This window comes from Podarcis muralis, chromosome 14 (genome assembly GCF_964188315.1).
Source record: "Podarcis muralis chromosome 14, rPodMur119.hap1.1, whole genome shotgun sequence".
Classification (NCBI taxonomy): Eukaryota; Metazoa; Chordata; class Lepidosauria; order Squamata; family Lacertidae; genus Podarcis; species Podarcis muralis.
In genome coordinates, this window is record NC_135668.1 from 29,474,715 (window position 1) to 29,494,796 (window position 20,082).

At 48.1% G+C, this 20,082-nt stretch overlaps 1 protein-coding gene across 1 annotated transcript in view; it reads left to right on the forward strand.

Annotated features, from left to right (window-relative positions):
- ADAMTS7 (ADAM metallopeptidase with thrombospondin type 1 motif 7) overlaps positions 1–14,700 on the forward strand; it is a 68,380-nt gene extending 53,680 nt beyond the window's left edge. The window contains exon 24 of the mRNA XM_028705450.2: positions 12,228–14,700. Coding sequence (XP_028561283.2) covers positions 12,228–12,391 — 164 coding nt within the window. The 3' untranslated portion in view covers positions 12,392–14,700. The remainder of the gene's footprint in view (positions 1–12,227) is intronic.
- Positions 14,701–20,082: the final 5,382 nt, after the last annotated feature.

Here is a 20,082-nt window from a genome sequence, read left to right on the forward strand (position 1 = left end):
TGGCGAGCCAGCGCAGCGCACGGAAACGCCGTTTACCTTCCCGCTAGTAAGCGGTCCCTATTTATCTACTTGCACCCAGAGGTGCTTTCGAACTGCTAGGTTGGCAGGCGCTGGGACCGAGCAACGGGAGCGCACCCCGCCGCGGGGATTCGAACCGCCGACCTTTCGATCGGCAAGCCCTAGGCGCTGAGGCTTTTACCCACAGCGCCACCCGCGTCCAAGTTGAGACTCCTTAGGGTAGTGATAAAGCGGGATATCAAATCCAAACTCATATTCTTCTTCTTGCAGTGGCCAGCCAGATGCCTCTGGGAAAGTAGCCTTGGACTGGCGGGCGGAAGGGGGAGGAGGCAGTCCCTGCTTGCAGTGCCCCCAGTGTATGGGGGAACATGGTGGGAGGCCCAAACAGGTGCACAGAGGACTCTGTCCGCCCTCCACTCCCAGGGGTGAGAAGTCAGTAGTGATTCCGCTTATAGTTTATAGCAGAAAAGCGATGATTGTGTGGCATTAGGAGCTGCCTGAGTGGAAGCAGGCCCTTTGCCCCAGGTGGTGATGCCTCTCTTCCCAGCATCCTGCCTCCCTTTAGGAAGTGGGAAGCGTCGTCATCAGCAGTCCATAAACCCATGCTGGATTCTCTGTGTGGAAGATCAGGCTATTAATAAACTCGCTTCTTATCAGCTGCAGAAGGCTAATAAAAATGTAGTAACACAGAATGTTAAGAAGGAAGAGCAGTGTGTGTGTTTGTGTGTGTGTGTGTGTGTGTGTGTGTGTGTGTGTGTGTGTGTGTGTTACACTGTGCAGCTGTGGCTTGTCAGCTTCCCCCAGTTCAAGACTGAACAAGGAGCCAAACTTTATAACTAACAGGGATAAATTAACTGAAAGCCACGAAACAAGATTACGCAAATCACCAAAGGGGAATCCTTCAGTTGCTGCAGAAGCCCGCTTTCCCCTTCCTGTCACAGGGAAAAGTTGTTGCTTTTAAAATGCACTGAGTGAAAGCATGTGTGCAAGGACATGTGTGTGCAAACTGGTTTGCATGTTAGGCTGAAAGCCAAACTGCTTGGAAACATACCTTCCAACTTTCCCTGATGCAAAACCAGGACACGCAGCTTGCAACATGTTCTCTGGGGTGAATCATGTGACCTACGCCTCGCTCTCACCCCGAAAATTTGTGGCGGGGTTTGGGGGGGGACACAGCTTGAGATTGTAGCACCCAAAATGACTACTGAGATATTGTGAGGGGGAAAATGGGATGTTCTGTGTCCCCCCCACCCCAGGGCATTTGGAAGGTTGTAATTTTGGGGGGGGATCAGTCTGGCTGACTGAAATCGCTGACCTAGTCAGACAAGTTTCTTAGTAAGACAACAACCTTAGCTGGCCACTTAAGTGTCCTCATTGGCATCCCAAAAGAACGAGATGGGTTGGAAGCATAGAATTGTAGAATTAATGAACCCTGATGGTCATCTCGTCCAACACAGGACGAGCGTGGGGCTCGAACCCTTGACCCTGATATTAAAAGTTTCATGCTGTCCTTACTGAACTATCTCAGCAAGAGCTACAACTGGGGGGTGGGGTGGTGCCTCCAAGCTGTAGGCCTTTCCTCCACCCTCCTCACCTAACTGCTTTGTAGGAGATCAAGAGCCAGTGTATATATATATGGGTGAGCTGGAAGCAGACTGGTGGCTGGAGACACGTAGACATGATTGCTCTGTACTGGATACAAACCTGTGATCAGTGGAGATGCAATATCTTTTAGAATCACATAATTGGAAGGGACTCCAACTAGTCCGACCCTCTTCAGTGCAGAAATCACAAGTGTTCGGGTGTTAATGCCATGAGCCCTTCCATTTTATGCTCAGGTTAGTCCCTGTAATGAGCCACTTGACAGCTATCATTTATTGAGCGTCCTGTATGTGTGTGTGAAGAGGTGTCTTGCCCTGGGAGAAGGACTCTCGGCTGCTAAGATTGGCAGAGAGACAGATGCCGGGTCCTTCCTGCAGAAATAGCTCCCTGAAAGAGCCCTCTTGAAGGCCGGAGATAAGAGGCCTTGCCGAGAGGAAGCAGGGCTCCACCAGAGGCACCAGAGCAATATTCTCAAGGCGTTCTTCTCCACAGCTTCCTGTGGCATCTTTCAGATGGTGCTCGGAGTTGGTGGTAGCAGTCAAGGCAGGGCAGGGGGGCAGAGAGAGAGCGAGCATCATCCTCTGCAACTCTTGGCTAACTCCCTGGCTTTGTTTCCTGACTGCTCTAGTCAGGAACCAGTTCCAAGGTACGGTTCTTCCTCCCTGGAGGAATCTCCATGGAAACATTTGAGTCTAATAATGCAAAATCCAAGTGCAAAATCCATCCAGACAAAAGGACGGAGGTGATTTTGTGTTCAAAGGGGATCCAGTAAGAGCCAGCTCAAGATCCAGGAAAGGCAGAAATGTCTCTTTACAGGCCTGGGGGGCTTCTCCAGAGGATAATATCCACTCGCTCCCTTCCCCCAGTTTGCCCCTTTGATGCTGGAGGAGGGGGTGTTTGGTGGGGCTAGCTGTAACCTCTGACACAGTGATGTCATTGTTTGCTGAGCTGAAAGAGACCTTTGTGGTCAAACTAGACATTCTTTCCCCTGATTCCTTGCTGCTCCTTTCTGTCTGCGTTGCCCCAGAGAGAAAAGGGTCTGCAGCTCAGCTGCCGCCCCTGCTTTGGGACCCCAAAACTCTTAATAAAGCCCCGAAGACCTTTGAATTCTCCTTTGATGTGTTGTAGAAATTAGAAAGCACTGCCTCCACTTTTGAAATCCCTTTCTGCGGTAGCATTGATTGGATTTATAGCCCATCGCAGTCCGGAGGTCCAGGGTGGGTGACCGACAGGTGCACATTACAAAGGCAATTAAGATCAAAGGCAAAGCCAAGCAAACGACTTCCAGTCTGCTACTATTTTGCAGGTGGCATTCAGTTGCATACTAGCAAATTCAAATTGTGGTGGCGTTGCTGACACTTATTAGTTGTCCTTTTTACGAAAAGTAAGCTCAAAGTGACTTAACGTATACTGCAAAAATGAAAAGCAATATAAAACTGGAACAAAATGAAAGCTAACAACATTTGTATGCATAAACGGCATCCTAACACGTCCCACCCAATGAAGGAGGCTGCAGGATCTGAAACACTCCAAGTTAAAAGCCGATTGACATGGATTTGGCTCTGGGTTTATCTGCACTTATTTGCCCTGCTCTTTCCAGGCACAGGTCCACACTTTAAAGCTCGATGTCCAAGTTTTGTTTTGTTTTTTTACCCAGAGCTTTCCCTGGTAAAACCTGCTCTTTAGTGTTCAGTGAGAGCAAATGTCAATTCTGGTTTTCCATGGATTGATGTTTGCGCCAATGGAGCACTAAAGATCGAGTTTTTGCAGGGAACGCTCTGGAGCAAAAAAAGGGGGGAGGCACTCAGATACAGAACTTTAAAGCACAGGCTGTGCCTAGAAAGAGCAAAGGGAAGGGAAGTGTTGATAATGCCCTCTGTTGTGTAGCAAGCCCACTTTCTCCCCAGAATTTGGCTTTTTGGAGTAAGGAAGGTGATGGGGAAATACTCCAGGAATTGCTCGAATTTATAACATACAGTGGTAACTTGGGTTACATATGCTTCAGGTTACATACACTTCAGGTTACAGACTCCGCTAACCCAGAAATATTACCTCGGGTTAAGAACTTTACTTCAGGATGAGAACAGAAATCGTGCTCCGGCAGTGCGGCGGCAGCAGGAGGCCCCATTAGCTAAAGTGGTGCTTCAGGTTAAGAACAGTTTCAGGTTAAGAACGGACCTCCGGAACAAATGAAGTACTTAACCCGAGGTACCACTGTATAACCTCCCTGCAAACAAACCAGGATGGTTGTGCATTAAACAGCAGATGTCATGTCACTTCCCCACAAACGCTATGCAAACAAGTGAGGATGAAGGCACAAGAAGCAGGTCATCTGGAAGTGACTTGGAGTAAGTATACATACACTGACAAATTCAAATGTGTGAACCCTCTTGGGTTCACATGTGAAACTTATGATGCCCCTGATTCTGAGTCCATGATCTCAGAGGGGAGGAGTCAGCCCCTTGGGCACATGTGCCCAAAATTTCAGATCAGTGGCCCGAGGGGGCCTATTTAGCATCCAGCCTCCTGTTCTGACAGTGACCAATATCAGGAACCAGAGTCAGGGGTAGGTCAGCAATAAAAACACCGGTGCCAATGAAGTTTACTCTTTATTCAAAGAAACCAGAAGTGCAGGCCTGATGATCACAGTAACTCTTCCCAGTAGGTCTTGTCCCAATGAGGCAGTTGCAAGGACCTTGCCTTTCCCCCGCTCTCTAAGGCTCCTCTCCTGGTTCCTTCCCCAGCAACCTGAGGCTCTCTCTTCATACCTCTTCTGGTTCTGGGAGACCAGGCAGGAAGGGGAGCTGGTCGCAGCAGGAGGGAGAGACCCCCTGGCTTCTTCAGCAACCTGCCTCATTGCTGCTGCTTGGCCCCGCTCCTTCCCAGCCTCCTCTTCTGCCCCTGATTCTGGGCTTCTCTCTGCCATAGCCTCTTCCTGCTCACTAAACCCTGTTACCTCTTCAGCTTCTGACTCCTCCTCCTCCTCCCAGGCTTCTCCCTCTGACCACTCATCATAGTCCCACCACCAGTACCCTGGTTCTGAGTCTTCTTCCCTGGGGGGGGGTTGTTCCCCAGCTGGTGCCTCCCCCCCTCCTCTGCATCCAGCCAGTCCATGACAACCAGCCAGATTCCATTATGGGAAGCCCACAAGCAGGACCCAAGTGCAAGAGAAGTGCTCTTCTCACTTGTGATTCCCAGTATCTGACCTTCAGGCCTCAACCCTGGAGGAAAAGCACAGCCACTGTGACCTGTAAGGCTACGCAGATAGCCTAATTTTCCATGAATTTGTCCAATCCTCTTTTAAAGCCATCCAAAGTAGAGGCCATCACTACATTTTGCAAAGTTACAATGAACTATGGATCTGTACCCTTACATGCAGGGATGTTTTTCTCTTTTTTTACACAGATTGCAAGGAGCAAGCACAATATGGATTAAGACCATGGGGTTTGATTTCCCCCTAGATCTGGACCCAGTCTGGACTGGTCTCCTCCTGCCTGCATTTTGCACTGGGGGAAACCTCCAGTTGGGAAAGGGTTAAAGCCCCCAGATCCCCATGCTGAGGTCCTGGGTCCATGCTGGCATCTTCTGAAGGGAATGAAAAAGCCTCTGCATTTAACAGTACCGCTAAGTAGCTAAGACATTGCCTAGTTTGGCTCTCCTGCACACTTTTTAAAGCTGACCCGACAATTCCCTCTCTCCAAGCTGCCGTTTCCTTATCTAGGAATGTGCATCAAAGTTTGTTTCTGTGACCCTGTGAAAAAATTCAACCTCTTCCCTCCGGGCTTAGCAGCAGATTTAGGAGTAAACCTTCTGAATAATATCCAAAGAGGGATTTGATCCCATCGAGACCTTGTGAGTTTCTGCTGAGTATGATTTGGCACGGAGGGACTCAACCAGCCCTTAATTAAAATATTCAGTTTGCTTTGCTGTTGAACATTATGCTTTTAAGTTGCCTGTCTGGTGGGAGGGGGGGGGACGGGACTGGAGAACAGACGCTTACATTATCAGCTGCAAAATATCTCCTCCACACGAAAGGCTGCCAATGTTTGTTCCCCAGTTGGAGAAATTCCATGTTGTAAGGCTGGCCTATCGGTGCTGGCCCCAGAACCGCACAGAAAAGCCTGTGGATTGTAGCTCTTCTTAAATGGGCAAATGCTTCAGATGTCCATAGCTGCCCCAGCGGCTTTTAAAAATGGCAGGTAAAACCTACAAGTTCTTGGGATCTAAAATTAACGGGTTAGGAGTTTGTATGTCTCCGTACCTTCCAACAACCCACTGATTAAAATCAAGATGTGTGGCTTTCAGTGTTGTGCTCACCCCAGCTCCCTGTCTCCAGCAGCAGCTCCCTCAGCCCCAGACCAGCACCTCCAGCTCCTCCTCTTCCCTGTTATCATCCTCATCCTTGTCAGCTTCTTCTCCTCTGGTGGGGGCATTGTGGGGCAGGAGGCATGGCGTCTGGGCCTGGCAGAGGCAACCCAATGTGCCCCTTCAACAGCTCCTCCCTCCACCTCCATGGGCACCTTCTTTTGCATGGGAGTCTCTTGGTGCCAAGTTCTCACGGAGCCAGCTGACTGGCGTGAGAACTCAGCACCGAAAACAGGACATCCAATCAGAAGCCAGGATGGCTTCTGTGATTTTGGTGTGCACCGGTCAAATCTGGACAGTTGACAGGTATGAGTCTCTAGCCAACAATCTACCCAAGGCAGTATCCACAGACCTCCCAAAAAGTAACCTCCCTTCAGATTATAATGGTGACCCAGTGGCTACCTTCACACCCTGTTGGCTTCCAGATGTTTTGGACTACAACTCCCATCAGCCCCAGCCCATGTGGTCATGCTCCCATCATCCCTAGCTTCATGCAGCCATGCTGGCTGGAGTTGATGGGAGTTGCAATACAAAGCATCTGGAGGGCACCAGAGGCTGGAGAAGGTTAGGGGCAGAGAACCTGAAGCTATCTTGTGGCTGATCGACAGCCTGACAAGGCAGCTTCCTGGTTCCAGCCCCCGACAGAAATAATCACGATTTGCAGCTGGAAAACTACAAATGCCTGTTCAGACTAATCTGAAGAACAGCACCAGAGCAGCTGCAGTTGAGGCCTGGGTGATGTATTGATACATCGTCCAGGACTGGTTTGAGGGTCAGAGTGCAATGGTGCCTTCCCCCCCTGGTAGATTGTGGTTGGGCCTTGGTTGCCTTCTTCTTTGCGGGGCTGGAACCGATGCTGGGTGTTCCTCCCTCTGCTTTTCACGATGTATCACTATATTGTGATGTTTATCTGGTGATACATCACGATGTTGAAATGCCGATATCACCCAACCCTACTCATAACACTAGAACTTGCAGACATCCATTGAAGCTGAATGTTGGAAGATTGAAGATGGCTAAAAGAAAGTACAGTCATACCTCGGGTTACAGATGCTTCAGGTTGCACATTTTCAGGTTACGGACACACCAAAACCCCGAGGTACTGGAAGAGGTTACTTTGGGTTTCGGTGCTCACGCATGTGCAGAAGTGCCGAATCTCAACCCGCGCGTGCGTTGCGGATGCTGTGGGTTGCGAACGTGCCTCCCACACGGATTGCATTCGCAACCCGAGCGTCCACAGTTCAGTGGTACCTCTACTTACGTTCACCTCCGGTTATGTATCCTTCAGGATACGTATGTGGCAAACCTGGAAGTATTTTTCCAGGTTTCGCCATGCGCGCATGCGCAGAAGCGGCACCTCCGGATACGCACACCTTGGGATCCGACCGGAGCTCCAGAATGGATCCCGTGCGCAACCGGAGGCACCAATGCACTTCTGTACGCAGTGCATAGTTAACCTGTGAAACTCCCTTGCACAGGAGGTAGTGATGGTCTCCAACTTGGATAGCTTTAAAAGAGGATTTGACAAATTCATGGAGGAGAGGGCTATTGATGGGCTCACTAGCTGTGATGGCTGTGCTCTGCCTCCACAGCTGGAAGCAGCAATGCTTCTGAATACCAGTTTCTAGAAAGGACAGGAGGGGAGAGGACTCTTGTGCTCGGATCCTGCTTGCGGATTTCCCATGATGGGCATCTGTTTGGCCCCTGTGAGAAGAGGATACTGATCCAGCAGGCTGCCCATCCAGACTGCTGACCTGTTTATAAAAACACACCAGGCCTTTCGTATTTGTTTCCCAGGGTTAGGCTACAGGCTTCTTTGCCTTTTTGTGCAGGATGGTGCTATTCACTCACAATACTTGAACGCTGCAGGAAAATAAACTTCCTGATGTGCGATTTGCAAAAGCGAGGGAAGGTTTAGCCTGTGATAGAGCTGGCGAGCCAGAGGTTTAGAGGTCTTAACCTCTGACCTGTGCGAGGTCATGACTGCTAATCTCCATGGACTAGGAAATGGCTCCTGTGTTCCAGGCACATTTTTTATCAGTAGGCAAAAGAAACCTCTCTCTTCAGCCATTGCCTTTGAGGAGGGGAGCTGCCTAATGCTCTGGGGGGCTCCCAGGGAGACTTCATTGTGGGATTGGGGTTCCCCACACATGCAGGGTGTTTTGTTGCAGTGTCTACTCAGCATCATTGTCGTAAATAGACACACACTCCAGCTATTTAATCCTGATTGCCCTTCATGTCCCTTGTACAATCCAATAACGTAAGTTAAAAAGACACCTCGCCAATTACCCATTTGGAATTGTTGAACAGCCATTTGGAATCTCAAGCTGCTGTCTAGTAGCAGCCCGGGGCTATTGTGGCCACAATACACACCATCCATTGAAAGCACATGACCTTCCCCAAAGACTCCTGGGAATGGCAGTTTCCCTCTCTCAAAGCCATCTCCTCAGCCTCCTCCCCCCCCAAAAGTAAGAACCATTTTGAGTTGCATTTTTCAGACTGGCATTGCAAAGAGCTGAGCACCACCTCATGTCCTGCCTTTGGGGTTACGTGGCTTGCACACGTGGTTTGCTAAGGGTCTCCTAGCAACTCCCAGCACCCTGTACAAACTACGTTTCTCAGGACTCTTGGCAGGGGTGAAAAAGTATGGTCGTTAAAGTGGTAAAGGTAAAGGGACCCCTGACCATTAGGTCCAGTTGCGGACGACTCTGGGGTTGCGGCGCTCATCTCACTTTACTGGCCAAGGGAGCCGGCATACAGCTTCTGGGTCATGTGGCCAGCATGACTAAGCCTCTTCTGGCGAACCAGAGCAGCACACGGAAACGCCGTTTACCTTCCCGCCAGAGTGGTACCTATTTATCTACTTGCACTTGGATGTGCTTTCGAACTGCTAGGTTGGCAGGAGCAGGGACTGAGCAACGAGAGTTCACCCTGTCACGGGGATTCAAACCGCCTGACCTTCTGATCGGCAAGTCCTAGGCTCTGTGGTTTAACCTACAGCACCACCTGCGTCCTAAAGTGTTGTTGTTGTTGTTTAGTCGTTTAGTCGTGTCCGACTCTTCGTGACCCCATGGACCAGAGCACTCCAGGCACCTCTGTCCTCCACTACCTCCCGCAGTTTGGTCAAACTCATGCTGGTAACCTCGAAAACACTATCCAACCATCTCGTCCTCTGTCGTCGCCTTCTCCTTGTGCCCTCCATCTTTCCCAGCATCAGTGTCTTCTCCAGGGAGTCTTCTCTTCTCATGAGGTGGCCAAAGTATTGGAGCCTCAGCTTCACGATCTGTCCTTCCAGTGAGCACTCAGGGCTGATTTCCTTAAGAATGGATGCGTTTGATTTTCTTGCAGTCCATGGGACTCTCAAGAGTCTTCTCCAGCACCATAATTCATAAAGTGGTATAAGAGTGCTTTAAATGCACAGTGCGGAAGGGATGCTGGAGGAGCGCTAGGCGAGGAACTGGCTGCATCAGCGCAGTGCTCAGTGAGCTGTTTATGAGCTCTGAGCCTTGGGAGTGATGGGAAACAGCAAGTGATCATGAGCTCATTGGAGGAGCCTAGTGCCTTGCCAAGCATCCAAGCAAGCCTCCTGGTTCCCATTCCACATCACTGAGCAGCAGGTTAATCCCAGGCCATTCCTCTTGGCTGTAAATGATTAGCGATGGGGTGGGGGGTGGCCTCACCTGGTATCGCCTGAGATAATGGGCTAAGCAGAAATTCACTCTTGTGCTGGAGGGGGAGCCTTGTCAACCGATGGTCTTGGCTCTGTTTCCACTGCAAGAGAGGTTGGGGGTGATGGAAATACAAAAGCAAAACAGTCTCTCAAGCATGAAGTTTAGTTCGTTTCTCTGACAACGGGCTTAGTTTTAACAGCATCAGGCACCTTCTTAACCATCTTTCAGCTGGTTAAGGAATTTTATAAACAGCTTAAATAATCTCTTTGTTGGAAGACCCCAGTAAAATAATTATGAATAATATGCAGAGAAAATCATCATAATTTAAAAGCAAGCATACAAAACCAAATTGTGTGTCCCAACAGGCCCTGATCCCACACATTCCTCCTCATCCAGCCTGACCCCCCAAACAGCCAAAAGCAAACTTTCACACCATATTAGCATTGGGGGCTGGGGGCTTCTCCGAGAGGATTAGCACAGCTGAAATAAAGAGTCTGGAGGAAGCCTCTTGGGTGTAAATTAAGCTATTTTTATAAAGAAAATAGTGGAAGATTAGGAGACAGATCATCATTCAGGCAACACATCCAGTTGTGACAAGTTGCCAAAGCCTGAGGTCATCCTAATTCACAAGAGTCTGAAAAGTGGCTCCCTATTCCTTAGTGTGCATGTGATCTTCCCCACCTTATAGTTGTGATATAAATGGAAAAAAACTGCTCCTTTTCCCTTATGGAGTATCCAAGAGCCCATATAGAGTCCTTTCGTAGGTTCACTATCGATAGGAGAAAATAACAGAGACCAACTAGAGAATATTGAGAAGCAAAGCAGCTAGTAAGCCTGATCTTTATTAACTGTTGCAACAGGGTGCTCCCTCACACACAGGAGAGAGGAGGAGGACGCCAAGCCATGTGCGCAAGCCCTTATATAGACATTTTTAAATTGCCCGCCCTGGAGTCCAAGACCACCCCCCAGATACATCATATCTACATCACAGAAAAGGCTGTCTACAACAGAAATCTGAGTGCGTTGTTTATCTCCTGTCTGGCAAGTTACCTGATTGCATTATCTGGGTTTTGGCCACTCTTTTGTTATTATAACTACTTAATTCCTGAATCTAGGTCACAGGTCACAGGCTCACACCCTGTTCATATCTTGAATGTGCCCTTGAGACAGTATTTGTGAGGACAGGATTTGTGAGGAAAAAGACAATGGGGAGGTTTCCCACTTGCAGACCTTGCAGAGAAATATTTGAGGTCAATTTGTTCAGTACCCTTTTTCAGACATGTGGTTTATATATACAGTTATGTACAGTTATGAAGATTTATTTTTTTAATATATGACCTTAAAATTCTTATAACAGTTGGAAAGAGATGATATTGGAAAAGGTAGTATTTGCAGATGTCACTGCTGGTGACATAACTTTCTTCCAAAGTGAAAGCATGGAACACTGGAACAGGCCGGCAGACGTTCACAGGGGCTACTTTCTGATGAGGAAAAACATGCAGAGATTGCTTGACGTGTGTGTGTGTGTGTGTGTGTGTGTGTGTGTGTGTGTGTAAAGCAGCAGGTGGTGTGGATGGGAGGAGTGTCTCCAGGTTGTAGATGAGATGCACAAACCTTCCCTTCCTCTTCTAGTGAAGATCTAGGCCAGGGGTCAGCAAACTTTTTAAGCAGGGGGCCGCTCCACTGTCCCTCAGACCTTGGGGGGGGGGGCAGACTATATTTTGCAGGGGGGGAAATGAACGAATTCCTATGCCCCACAAATAACCCAGAGATGCATTTTAAATGAAAGCACACATTCTACTCATGTAAAAACACACTGATTCCCAGACCGTCTGCGGGCCGGATCGAGAAGGTGATTGGGCCGCATCTGGCCCCTGGGCATTAGTTTGCCTACCCATGATCTAGGCAGCCACAGGAAAGATCTGGGGGTGAATCCCTGTTCTCACATCAATCGCTGCAATGTGGTTTTTAGCACTCCATTGTTTTTTCACCCAGGGGAACATTTATCCTGAATATGGACAGATCTGAGATGAGTGATGGTGGGATGCACTCCCTTCCAGCAGTGCAGCATCTGTTTCACATCAGGAGAGGCAGGATGGGATGGGGGGGCATTTGCATGAGTGCTTCAGGTGGTGGAAGGGGAGGGGACAGAAGATGGGCAGCAGAGTGTGGGAATTGTGTGTTCCCCCTCCCCAGTTGTGGGAGGAGAAAGGCAAACCCTTCTTCTCCCTTCCTGGCTCTAATGGGAGAAGACGATGTGAATCAAAGGAGAGAAAGTTTTTTCTCCCTCTGTCACAACAAGCAGAACTCATGGGTATCCAATGAAGCTGAACGTAGAAAGATTCAGGACAGGTGAGTTCCAGCATCCTGTCAGAACCCTGGCACCTCCTTCCCAAATCCCAGGAAGCTTCTGCCTGGCTTAGGTGGGGGGGGGGAGACACGATTCTCATGTGTACAATGTTGCCCCCCACAATGCCCCTCACAAGCTGGTGCCTCTAGCTCCAACCGTTCCCTTGCAAAAATAACCACACGCCACTGCTCAAATCTCGGTATGTTGTTTTCTTCCTGCAGGTTTTGCCTGCGAGCGCGACAGGCTCTCCTTCAGCTTCTGCCAGACGCTGCTCTTCCTGGGCAGGTGCCACCTCCCTACCGTCAGCCTCCAGTGCTGCCAGACGTGCCGTCAGCAGGGCCATGGCCCCCGGGACCGCGGGAACGAGCGGGCTTCCCGGAAGTGAGCACTCCCATCTCTTCAGGACCCTTTCAGGCGCAAAGAAGCCACCGGTGGCCTCGGGGAGAAATGGCTGCCTAAGACGCCTCGCGGGCTGCTTTGAAGGCAGCTCAGCCACCGTCTCTGTCCAATTGCTCTCCTCTCTTTCCTCCCATGGGACCTTGGCTGGTGCTGTTCACTGAGATTGGACAGGCATGGTGCTTTAACTCCAGTTCCTCTCACCAAACTGCCCTCAGGGCTACCCAAGTCTGCTGCCCTCCAATGCGCATCAGAGGAGAATCTGCTCTGCAAGGCCACGTGCTGTAGCCTACAAAAGCAATAACTCTTGGCATGATCTCAGAAACATATCTGGTGCTATCGTCGGGTATATTCAGGTTTCACTCGGTGTTGGCGGGCCAGCACGAAACTCTTGACTTGAGTGATTTCTTTTTTAAAAAAACAAACAGGAAACACACGCAATTATTTTTGTATTTTGTAAGAACGGGCATCCAGCATACCTGACCAAGTCGCTTGACTGTTTGGTTGCATTCGTTGTGATAGGGATGCCTTTCTCCCTGGTGGTTGGTGGGAGGAGCTCAAAGCGGCAGTGAAATGTCCCCCATTTCAAACTCGCTGAGCCAGCTGGTCATCACACTTGCTCTATCTGGGAGGACCAAAGCATTGGGGTTAAGAGTTGTTTGGTTTTCACTCAGGTTGAACTAAAACTAACCTCTCTGGCTTGAGTCTTTGAATAATAGAACTGTAGAGTTGGAAGGGACCACGAGGGTCGTTTGGTCCAACCCCCTGCAATGCAGGAATCTGTGGGGCTCAAACCCACGAACCTGAGATTAAGAGTCTCATGCTCTACCGACTGAACAATCCTCCATATCTAATGCCCTGTTCTCTGGCTCAGCAGTTCAATATCTGTCAGGGTGAGCTGCCCTTTCTCTCTAGACTGCTAACTTGGTTACCCTGAAAAAGCCCAAGACTATCAAGATCAGTTTCTGGTCCCCCCCCCCCCCGCCAATTATGTAGCCCTGGAAGTTGGGACTGCATTTGTAGTATTGTATCAATATCCTTATTGTCAAGAAGGCACCTGATTTAAGAACACTTCATTGCTTTCTATCATGCACTGATAGTCTCGTTGTGGTATTTAGCATGTGTTAAGCAAGGAAAAGGAAGCCTGTGGCCTTCCAAGCATTGTTGGGACTACATCATCCCTGTGTCAGGACCCTAACCAATGGCCTTGCTGGCTGCTGTGAACTGGAGCTCAACATCTGGGGGGAGCCCAGAGGTAGGGATGTTGGGAAATTCCAGTGGATGAAGAAATGGGTGGTACTTCCTTCTTCCTTCCAGGTCTGGAATGGTAATCAATCCAGCAAATATGATCAGGACTCCACTGTTGTTGTTTTCAGTTCACAGCAACAGTCATGTTATATATGGACATCGTAACCAAAACCCCATTCTTTCAGGGTGCAAAGGTGGCATAACACCAAAATCCTTCATTAGTTAAGTTATAATTTGCCAATGTGTTTTTTCTAGAAGTCTGATAAGGCCTCATCATTCTACTTGTGTCAGGGATACACCCTCTCTCTGAAAGGATCATTGTAGACTTTCTATGAATATGGAATTAACATGTCATTATTATTTTTTAAATAAAAAATACATGGGAAAGCATTTGGCCCTGAAGATGTATTGTTCCTTAACTTGGAATTTTCATATGGACTGAATTTTTCTCATCTAAAATGGCCTTATGTTACAGGTTTGTTTTCATTCTAGCCAAGTAATTTGCAAATCCATTGAAGACTGATTTATATAATTTGGCATAATATTATGTGAACTTTTGATGAATGCACTTGAAGTATATGACTAGAGAACATTTTCGTACTTCTTTGAAAGCTGATAATGTCAAGGTTTGATTGCCAGATCCACAGCATTTCTGATGTAGATCAATCAAAGATTTGGTTATTTAGTGCGAATAGTTATAAATTGCTCTCAATGCATGGTGGGTAACAAATACCTTACAGTGTGAAAGCCAATAAGTACCAGCAGAACTAGCCGTGGATCAGTTGCATTATGTCAACGCCAGACCAAGGCTGTCTTCTTGTCTCTGTCTAGGGGGAGTGACAAAACCAATTACCGTATTGAAGACCACGTCCAAATTTCTACTTTCTCCCATGCCAACCATGGAATTTCCCCAGTGATTCAGCACAGATACATGGGAATAAAAAAACAACCAACTCTTTTCAAGGAGATGTTATGGAGGAGTGTCTTTTTAATTTTTTTTAAATGTCTGTAGCTCTCAAGTGTGTTAAATTAAATTGTTATAACAAAGTATGAGCTGTGCCTTTGTTGGTTTGTTTCGGCACCACAACATTTCTGCTGCCTCTTGAAGAGTCTCTATGGTTATCTTAGCATGGCTAAACAGGAAGGCAGGCACCACCATTTGGCCTTGCTGCATCACCTGTCCTTGCTCCATCTCCCTTCTCAATTAAATCCAAACCTTAGAGCCCCCTGACCTTGCTAGTCCTGCCTGCTCACCTGTCCTTCTTTCAAGCTGGAGAGCAGAACCCTCAATCATCTTGGCTGCCCTCTTCTACACACCATCCAGCTTGTCGGTATCCTTTTTAAGCTGTGACGCCCCAAACTGGACGCAGGACTCCAGGTGGAGTCTGTTAGCTGTTTTATTTATTACAGTTGCATTTTGACTACAAGAGATGCTTGTGGGATTTCCTGCCTCTGGTGCCGAAATATCTCAGCTGGCTTTCGGTCCTCTGCACTTTGGAGGTGGAGGCTTCCCATTTGATGCTCCACCTCCGGTCCTGCTGATATGGAGGGGGCCCCCTCTAGCTGTCAATCATCGTGGCAACACTCCAGCCAAGCTGAATGTAAAGCCTGAGGGAAGCTCTTAATGAAGCATGCTTGACTCCAGCTGTCAAAGTGGATAAAACTGATGGCTCTGCATGTGGAGGAGCAGGAGAGGGAAGGAAATTGTCAGACTCAGATTAGGGTTAGCAGATAAGTGTGAAGAATGGCCCTGATCTGCCTCCACCATTCCTCTAAGTCAAGCTGTCATGTCTCTTCCTCCCAGTCTCGTCAAATGCTAAAGGGTACTTAAGTTGCCTGGGGTGTTAGGGGAAGAGTAGTATGTCTGGAAGGACAGATCCTGAAGCTGAGACTAAAATACTTTGGCCACCTCATGAGAAGAGAAGACTCCCTGGAAAAGCCCCTGATGTTGGGAAAGATCGAGGGCACAGGGAAAAGGGGATGACAGAGGACGAGGTGGTTGGACAGTGTTCTCGCAGCTACCAGCATGAGTTTGACTAAACTGCGGGAGGCAGTGGAAAACAGGAGTGTCTGGTGTGCTCTGGTCCATGGGGTCACGAAGAGTCGGACATGTGCTTCTGGGGTAGTTTGTCCACCTTTGGTCCCCACCCTGCACTCAGCTCTCACCTGTGGCTTCTAGAAACTGTCAGCATGCAACAGTGGCCACACTCCAGAAAATTGCTTCAACTGGCCAACTAAACCAGGAGAGGGTCAAACCCTTGGTGCGTTAGGGACTTCCTCTACATGCGAAGTCAGGCTCTGGATGATTGTGTGGATAAGACCAGTAGTGGGTCCAATGGTCAAGAAGGAGGTTTCTGCATGTGATGTAGGGGGAAATGAGGGGCAGATGGGGCTTGTCAACCTGGAAACAACCCATCTTGGAGAAGGAAAACTCTTGATTCTAAACCTCCACTGCCTTGAGGGATTTCTTCACGAGAATAAAAAGCTAAGGTGTAAACCCTACACAAATCCAGAGTGGGGTCCTTAAGGTGTCTTGTACACTTTCTTCTGGCAAACTCCTGTAGCTAGGCTGGTGCCAAACATATTGCTCTGTTTTCCTTTGGACCACATCAGTGAGGCCAAGAGATAAGTCTGGTTGTCTGGGCAGCCAAGGACCTCCATACACAATGCCCAGGCTTGCGCCCCGGAGAGGCGTACTCCATTGTCTCTCAAGACAAACTGATGCCAACAACAAAATGTAAGTTGTCTACCTGAGACAGGCCAGATTGTTTAATCAGCCAAATGTTTGTTTCATATATCTGTGAAATTTAAAGCTAAGACAGGTCTCTGAAATTGACAAGGGTCTCAAGAAAATGACAAAAGTGCCCCTTCCATTCTTTGAGCTCCTCTCCGCTTCAGCAGGGTTCATGCCAGAGAACAACCTCCTTCCCAGTAGATTTCATGCCTTTTCTACTCGGCACGTGGCTGGAAAAAGTAGCACCGTCTTTCATTCTCATGAGATTGTTCTCCAAAAGTCTGTTTCCTGTAAACACTGAGTCATATCTGGTTGCTATTGTGGATGGTGATACTTTTTTGCTTTTCTAGACCATCATGTTAATATTGTACTAACTTTGCAGCACAAAGTCGGAGAGAATACAACAGCTGGGCTCCCATCCTGCACACTTGCAAATTTGCCAGTACAAGGGAAGGGAAGTGAGGCTCTGCGCAGTCATTTGGCACCAGCTTGGCAGCAGGAGTCGCAGAAAGGAGGCATACAAGGTGCCATCCAAGGGACGCCACTCCAGATTTGTATAGGGCAGGAGTCAGCAAACCTTTTCAGCAGGGGGCCGGTCCACTGTCCCTCAGACCTTGTGGGGGGCCGGACTATATTTTGGGGAAAAAATGAATGAATTCATATGCCCCACAAATAACCCAGAGATGCATTTTAAATAAAAGGACACATTCTACTCATGTAAAAACACGCTGATTCCCAGACTGTCCGCGGGCCGGATTTAGAAGGCGATTGGGCCGGATCTGGCTCCTGGGCCTTAGTTTGCCTACCCATGGTATAGGGTTTACTCCTTAGCCTTTTCTTCTCCAGAAGATGTCTCACAAGGCAGTGGAGGTTTAGGATAACAGATTAGCTACCTTCCCATGTTGATGAGCTACCTTCCCATGTTGATGAGCCCCACCTGCTCTTCACTTCCTTCTACAGCACATATGGAAACTGCCTTCTTGATGTTGTTGTTGTTTAGTCATTTAGTCGTGTCCGACTCTTCGTGACCCCATGGATCAGAGCACGCCAGGCACTCTTGTCTTCCACTGCCTCCCGCAGTTTGGTCAGACTCATGTTGGTAGCTTCAAGAACACTGTCCAACCATCTCATCCTCTGTTGTCCCCTTCTCCTTGTGCCCTCCATCTTTCCCAACATCAGGGTCTTTCCCAGGGAGTCTTCTCTTCTCATGAGGTGGCCAAAGTATTGGAGCCTCAGCTTCAGGATCTGTCCTTCCAGTGAGCACTTCTTGATGTAATCAGTACCAAATTAGGTGGGAACCTGCCAACCATATGTTTGTTTTCTAATATGCCTCCAATACCTCCACCCCATAGTGGTGTAGTCCATTGACTTTGCAATGCCTTGTGAAACACACACTGAATGAGTAAATTATTCTGAAACTGCAATAAGCAAGGCCTTCTTAAACCAGATGTTAAGGGGAAAGTCTGGCTTATATCTCCGCCCTTGGGTGATGCTCAGTCTGGCTGCAGCCAACAAATATATAACAGATTTACAGACTAATTCTGCATTGTCTGATATTGATACAGTGGATGGTATAGTTGATATTATAAAACACAGAAGAAAGTAGTTGTTCAGAAGTCTGGGAACAAATTGCATTTTCAGTACAGTGGTACCTCTGGTTACAAACTTAATTCGTTCCAGAGGTCCGTTCTTAACCTGAAACCGGTCTTAACCTGAGGTACCACTTTAGCTAATGGGGCCTCCTGCTGCTGCCACGCCGCAGCAGGAGGCCCCATTAGCTAAAGTGGCACACGATTTCTGTTCTCATCCTGAGGTAAAGTTCTTAACCCGAGGTATTTTTCCAGGTTAGCAGAGTCTGTAACTCAAAGTATTTATAACCCGAGGTGTTTGTAACCTGAGGTACCACTGTAACTGAAGTTTTAATATATTAAGTGGTTTGATCTTCAAATATTCTTGCCCTTTTCCAAAACAAAAAGTGTGTTGAACACTTTCACATTTAATTCTGTTACCAAGAAGATACCCCATCTCACATGTCGTTTACCAAAACAAACATTTGGTCTTGTTGCACATTAATGCTGCCTTCAGCTGGTTTCAATAAGGAAAAGACTCCAAAGCAGGGGGGGGGGGGGGGAGAGAGTGCTCACCATACTGTATTGTTGTTTTTTTGAGTCCTAAACAGCAAAGACAGAAAGACCATCCTAAGATAATGTAATCCAGATGATTTTCAAAAGGAGGAAATTACTTTCACAGCAAGAGGAACCATTATTATTATTATTATTATTATTATTATTATTATTTTCGAAACCTGCGTTCTTGTAGCAGGCAGCATCAGCCAGCTCTTACCCTTTGGGGCACGAGGCGTCTGCATGAAGCAAAAGCTTTCAAGCAGATTTTCCAGCGGGGGTGAACATCTGCGAAGCCTCAGCCATGCAGAAAAATGAGGTCTGGAGCTCTCGCAACCCCCGCAAGAACCAGCCATGGAGGGAAGGATCCTGTGGGGAGTGGGGACAATGAACACGCAGGCACACTGTGGCCCCTCTCAGTTTCATGAGGTCCCTTCTTCACACATGGTGGCCGGAGGAATTAGAAGAAACGTGGAAACACTTTTCTTTCCAAAGGGAAGGATAAGCAGGGAAAGGTTTTCCCAGGAGTTCTTCGTACTATATATTTTTTCCTCCCTCTCTCGTAACACCAGGACTTGTGGACATCCACCGAAGCTGAATGTTGGAAGATTCAGGACAGATCAGAGAAAGAACTTCTCTGTGCAGCATATAAACTGTGGAACTCACTGCCACAGGAGACAGTGATGGCCTCCAACTTGGATGGCTTTAAAAGAGGATTACCCAGATTCAAGGAGGAGAGGGCTATTGATAGCTGCTAGCCTTGATAGAGGTTATACTCTGCCTCCACAGTTGGAGGCAGCAATGCTTCTGAATACAGTGGTACCTCGGGTTAAAGACACTTCAGGTTACAGATGCTTCAGGTTACAGACTCCGCTAACCCAGAAATAGTACCTCGGTGTTATGTACTGAGTTGAATAGGATCCAAAAGGCAGCAGTCTGATTGGTCCTAGAACAATAGGATTCAGAATGCAGCAGTCTGATTGGTCCACAGGAGCCACCCAATCCAGCTCCAGGTGGAAGTGAATCCACAACCTGATTGGCCTACAGGTGAATACCGGAATTAGCCAATCACTTGGGGCCCATTGTGTAAATAATGTATATAAAAGCAGACATTCTGGGGGAACTTCCATTCCTCCTCACCACTATGAGCTGAATAAACAGCATGAAATCCGCTCTCGACTCCAGGTATATTTCACTCGGGTTAAGAACTTTGCTTCAGGATGAGAACAGAAATCGTGCTCCGGCGGCACGGCAGCAGCGGGAGGCCTCATTAGCTAAAGTGGTACCTCAGGTTAAGAACAGTTTCAGGTTAAGAACAGACCTCCAGAACCAATTAAGTTCTTAACCCGAGGTACCACTGTATCAGCTTCTGGAAACTACAGAGAGAGTGCTTCTGTGATCTAATCCAGCTGGGTTTCCCATATGAATCTGGTTGGCCTCTGTGAGAATAGGATGTGGAAGTAGATGGGCCATTGGCCATATCTCTTCTTATATATATAAAAAAAGTCAAGTCCTGTTTGATTGTTGTACATCGCTTGGACACCTTAGGTCAGCTTCCTCCAATCTGGTACCCTC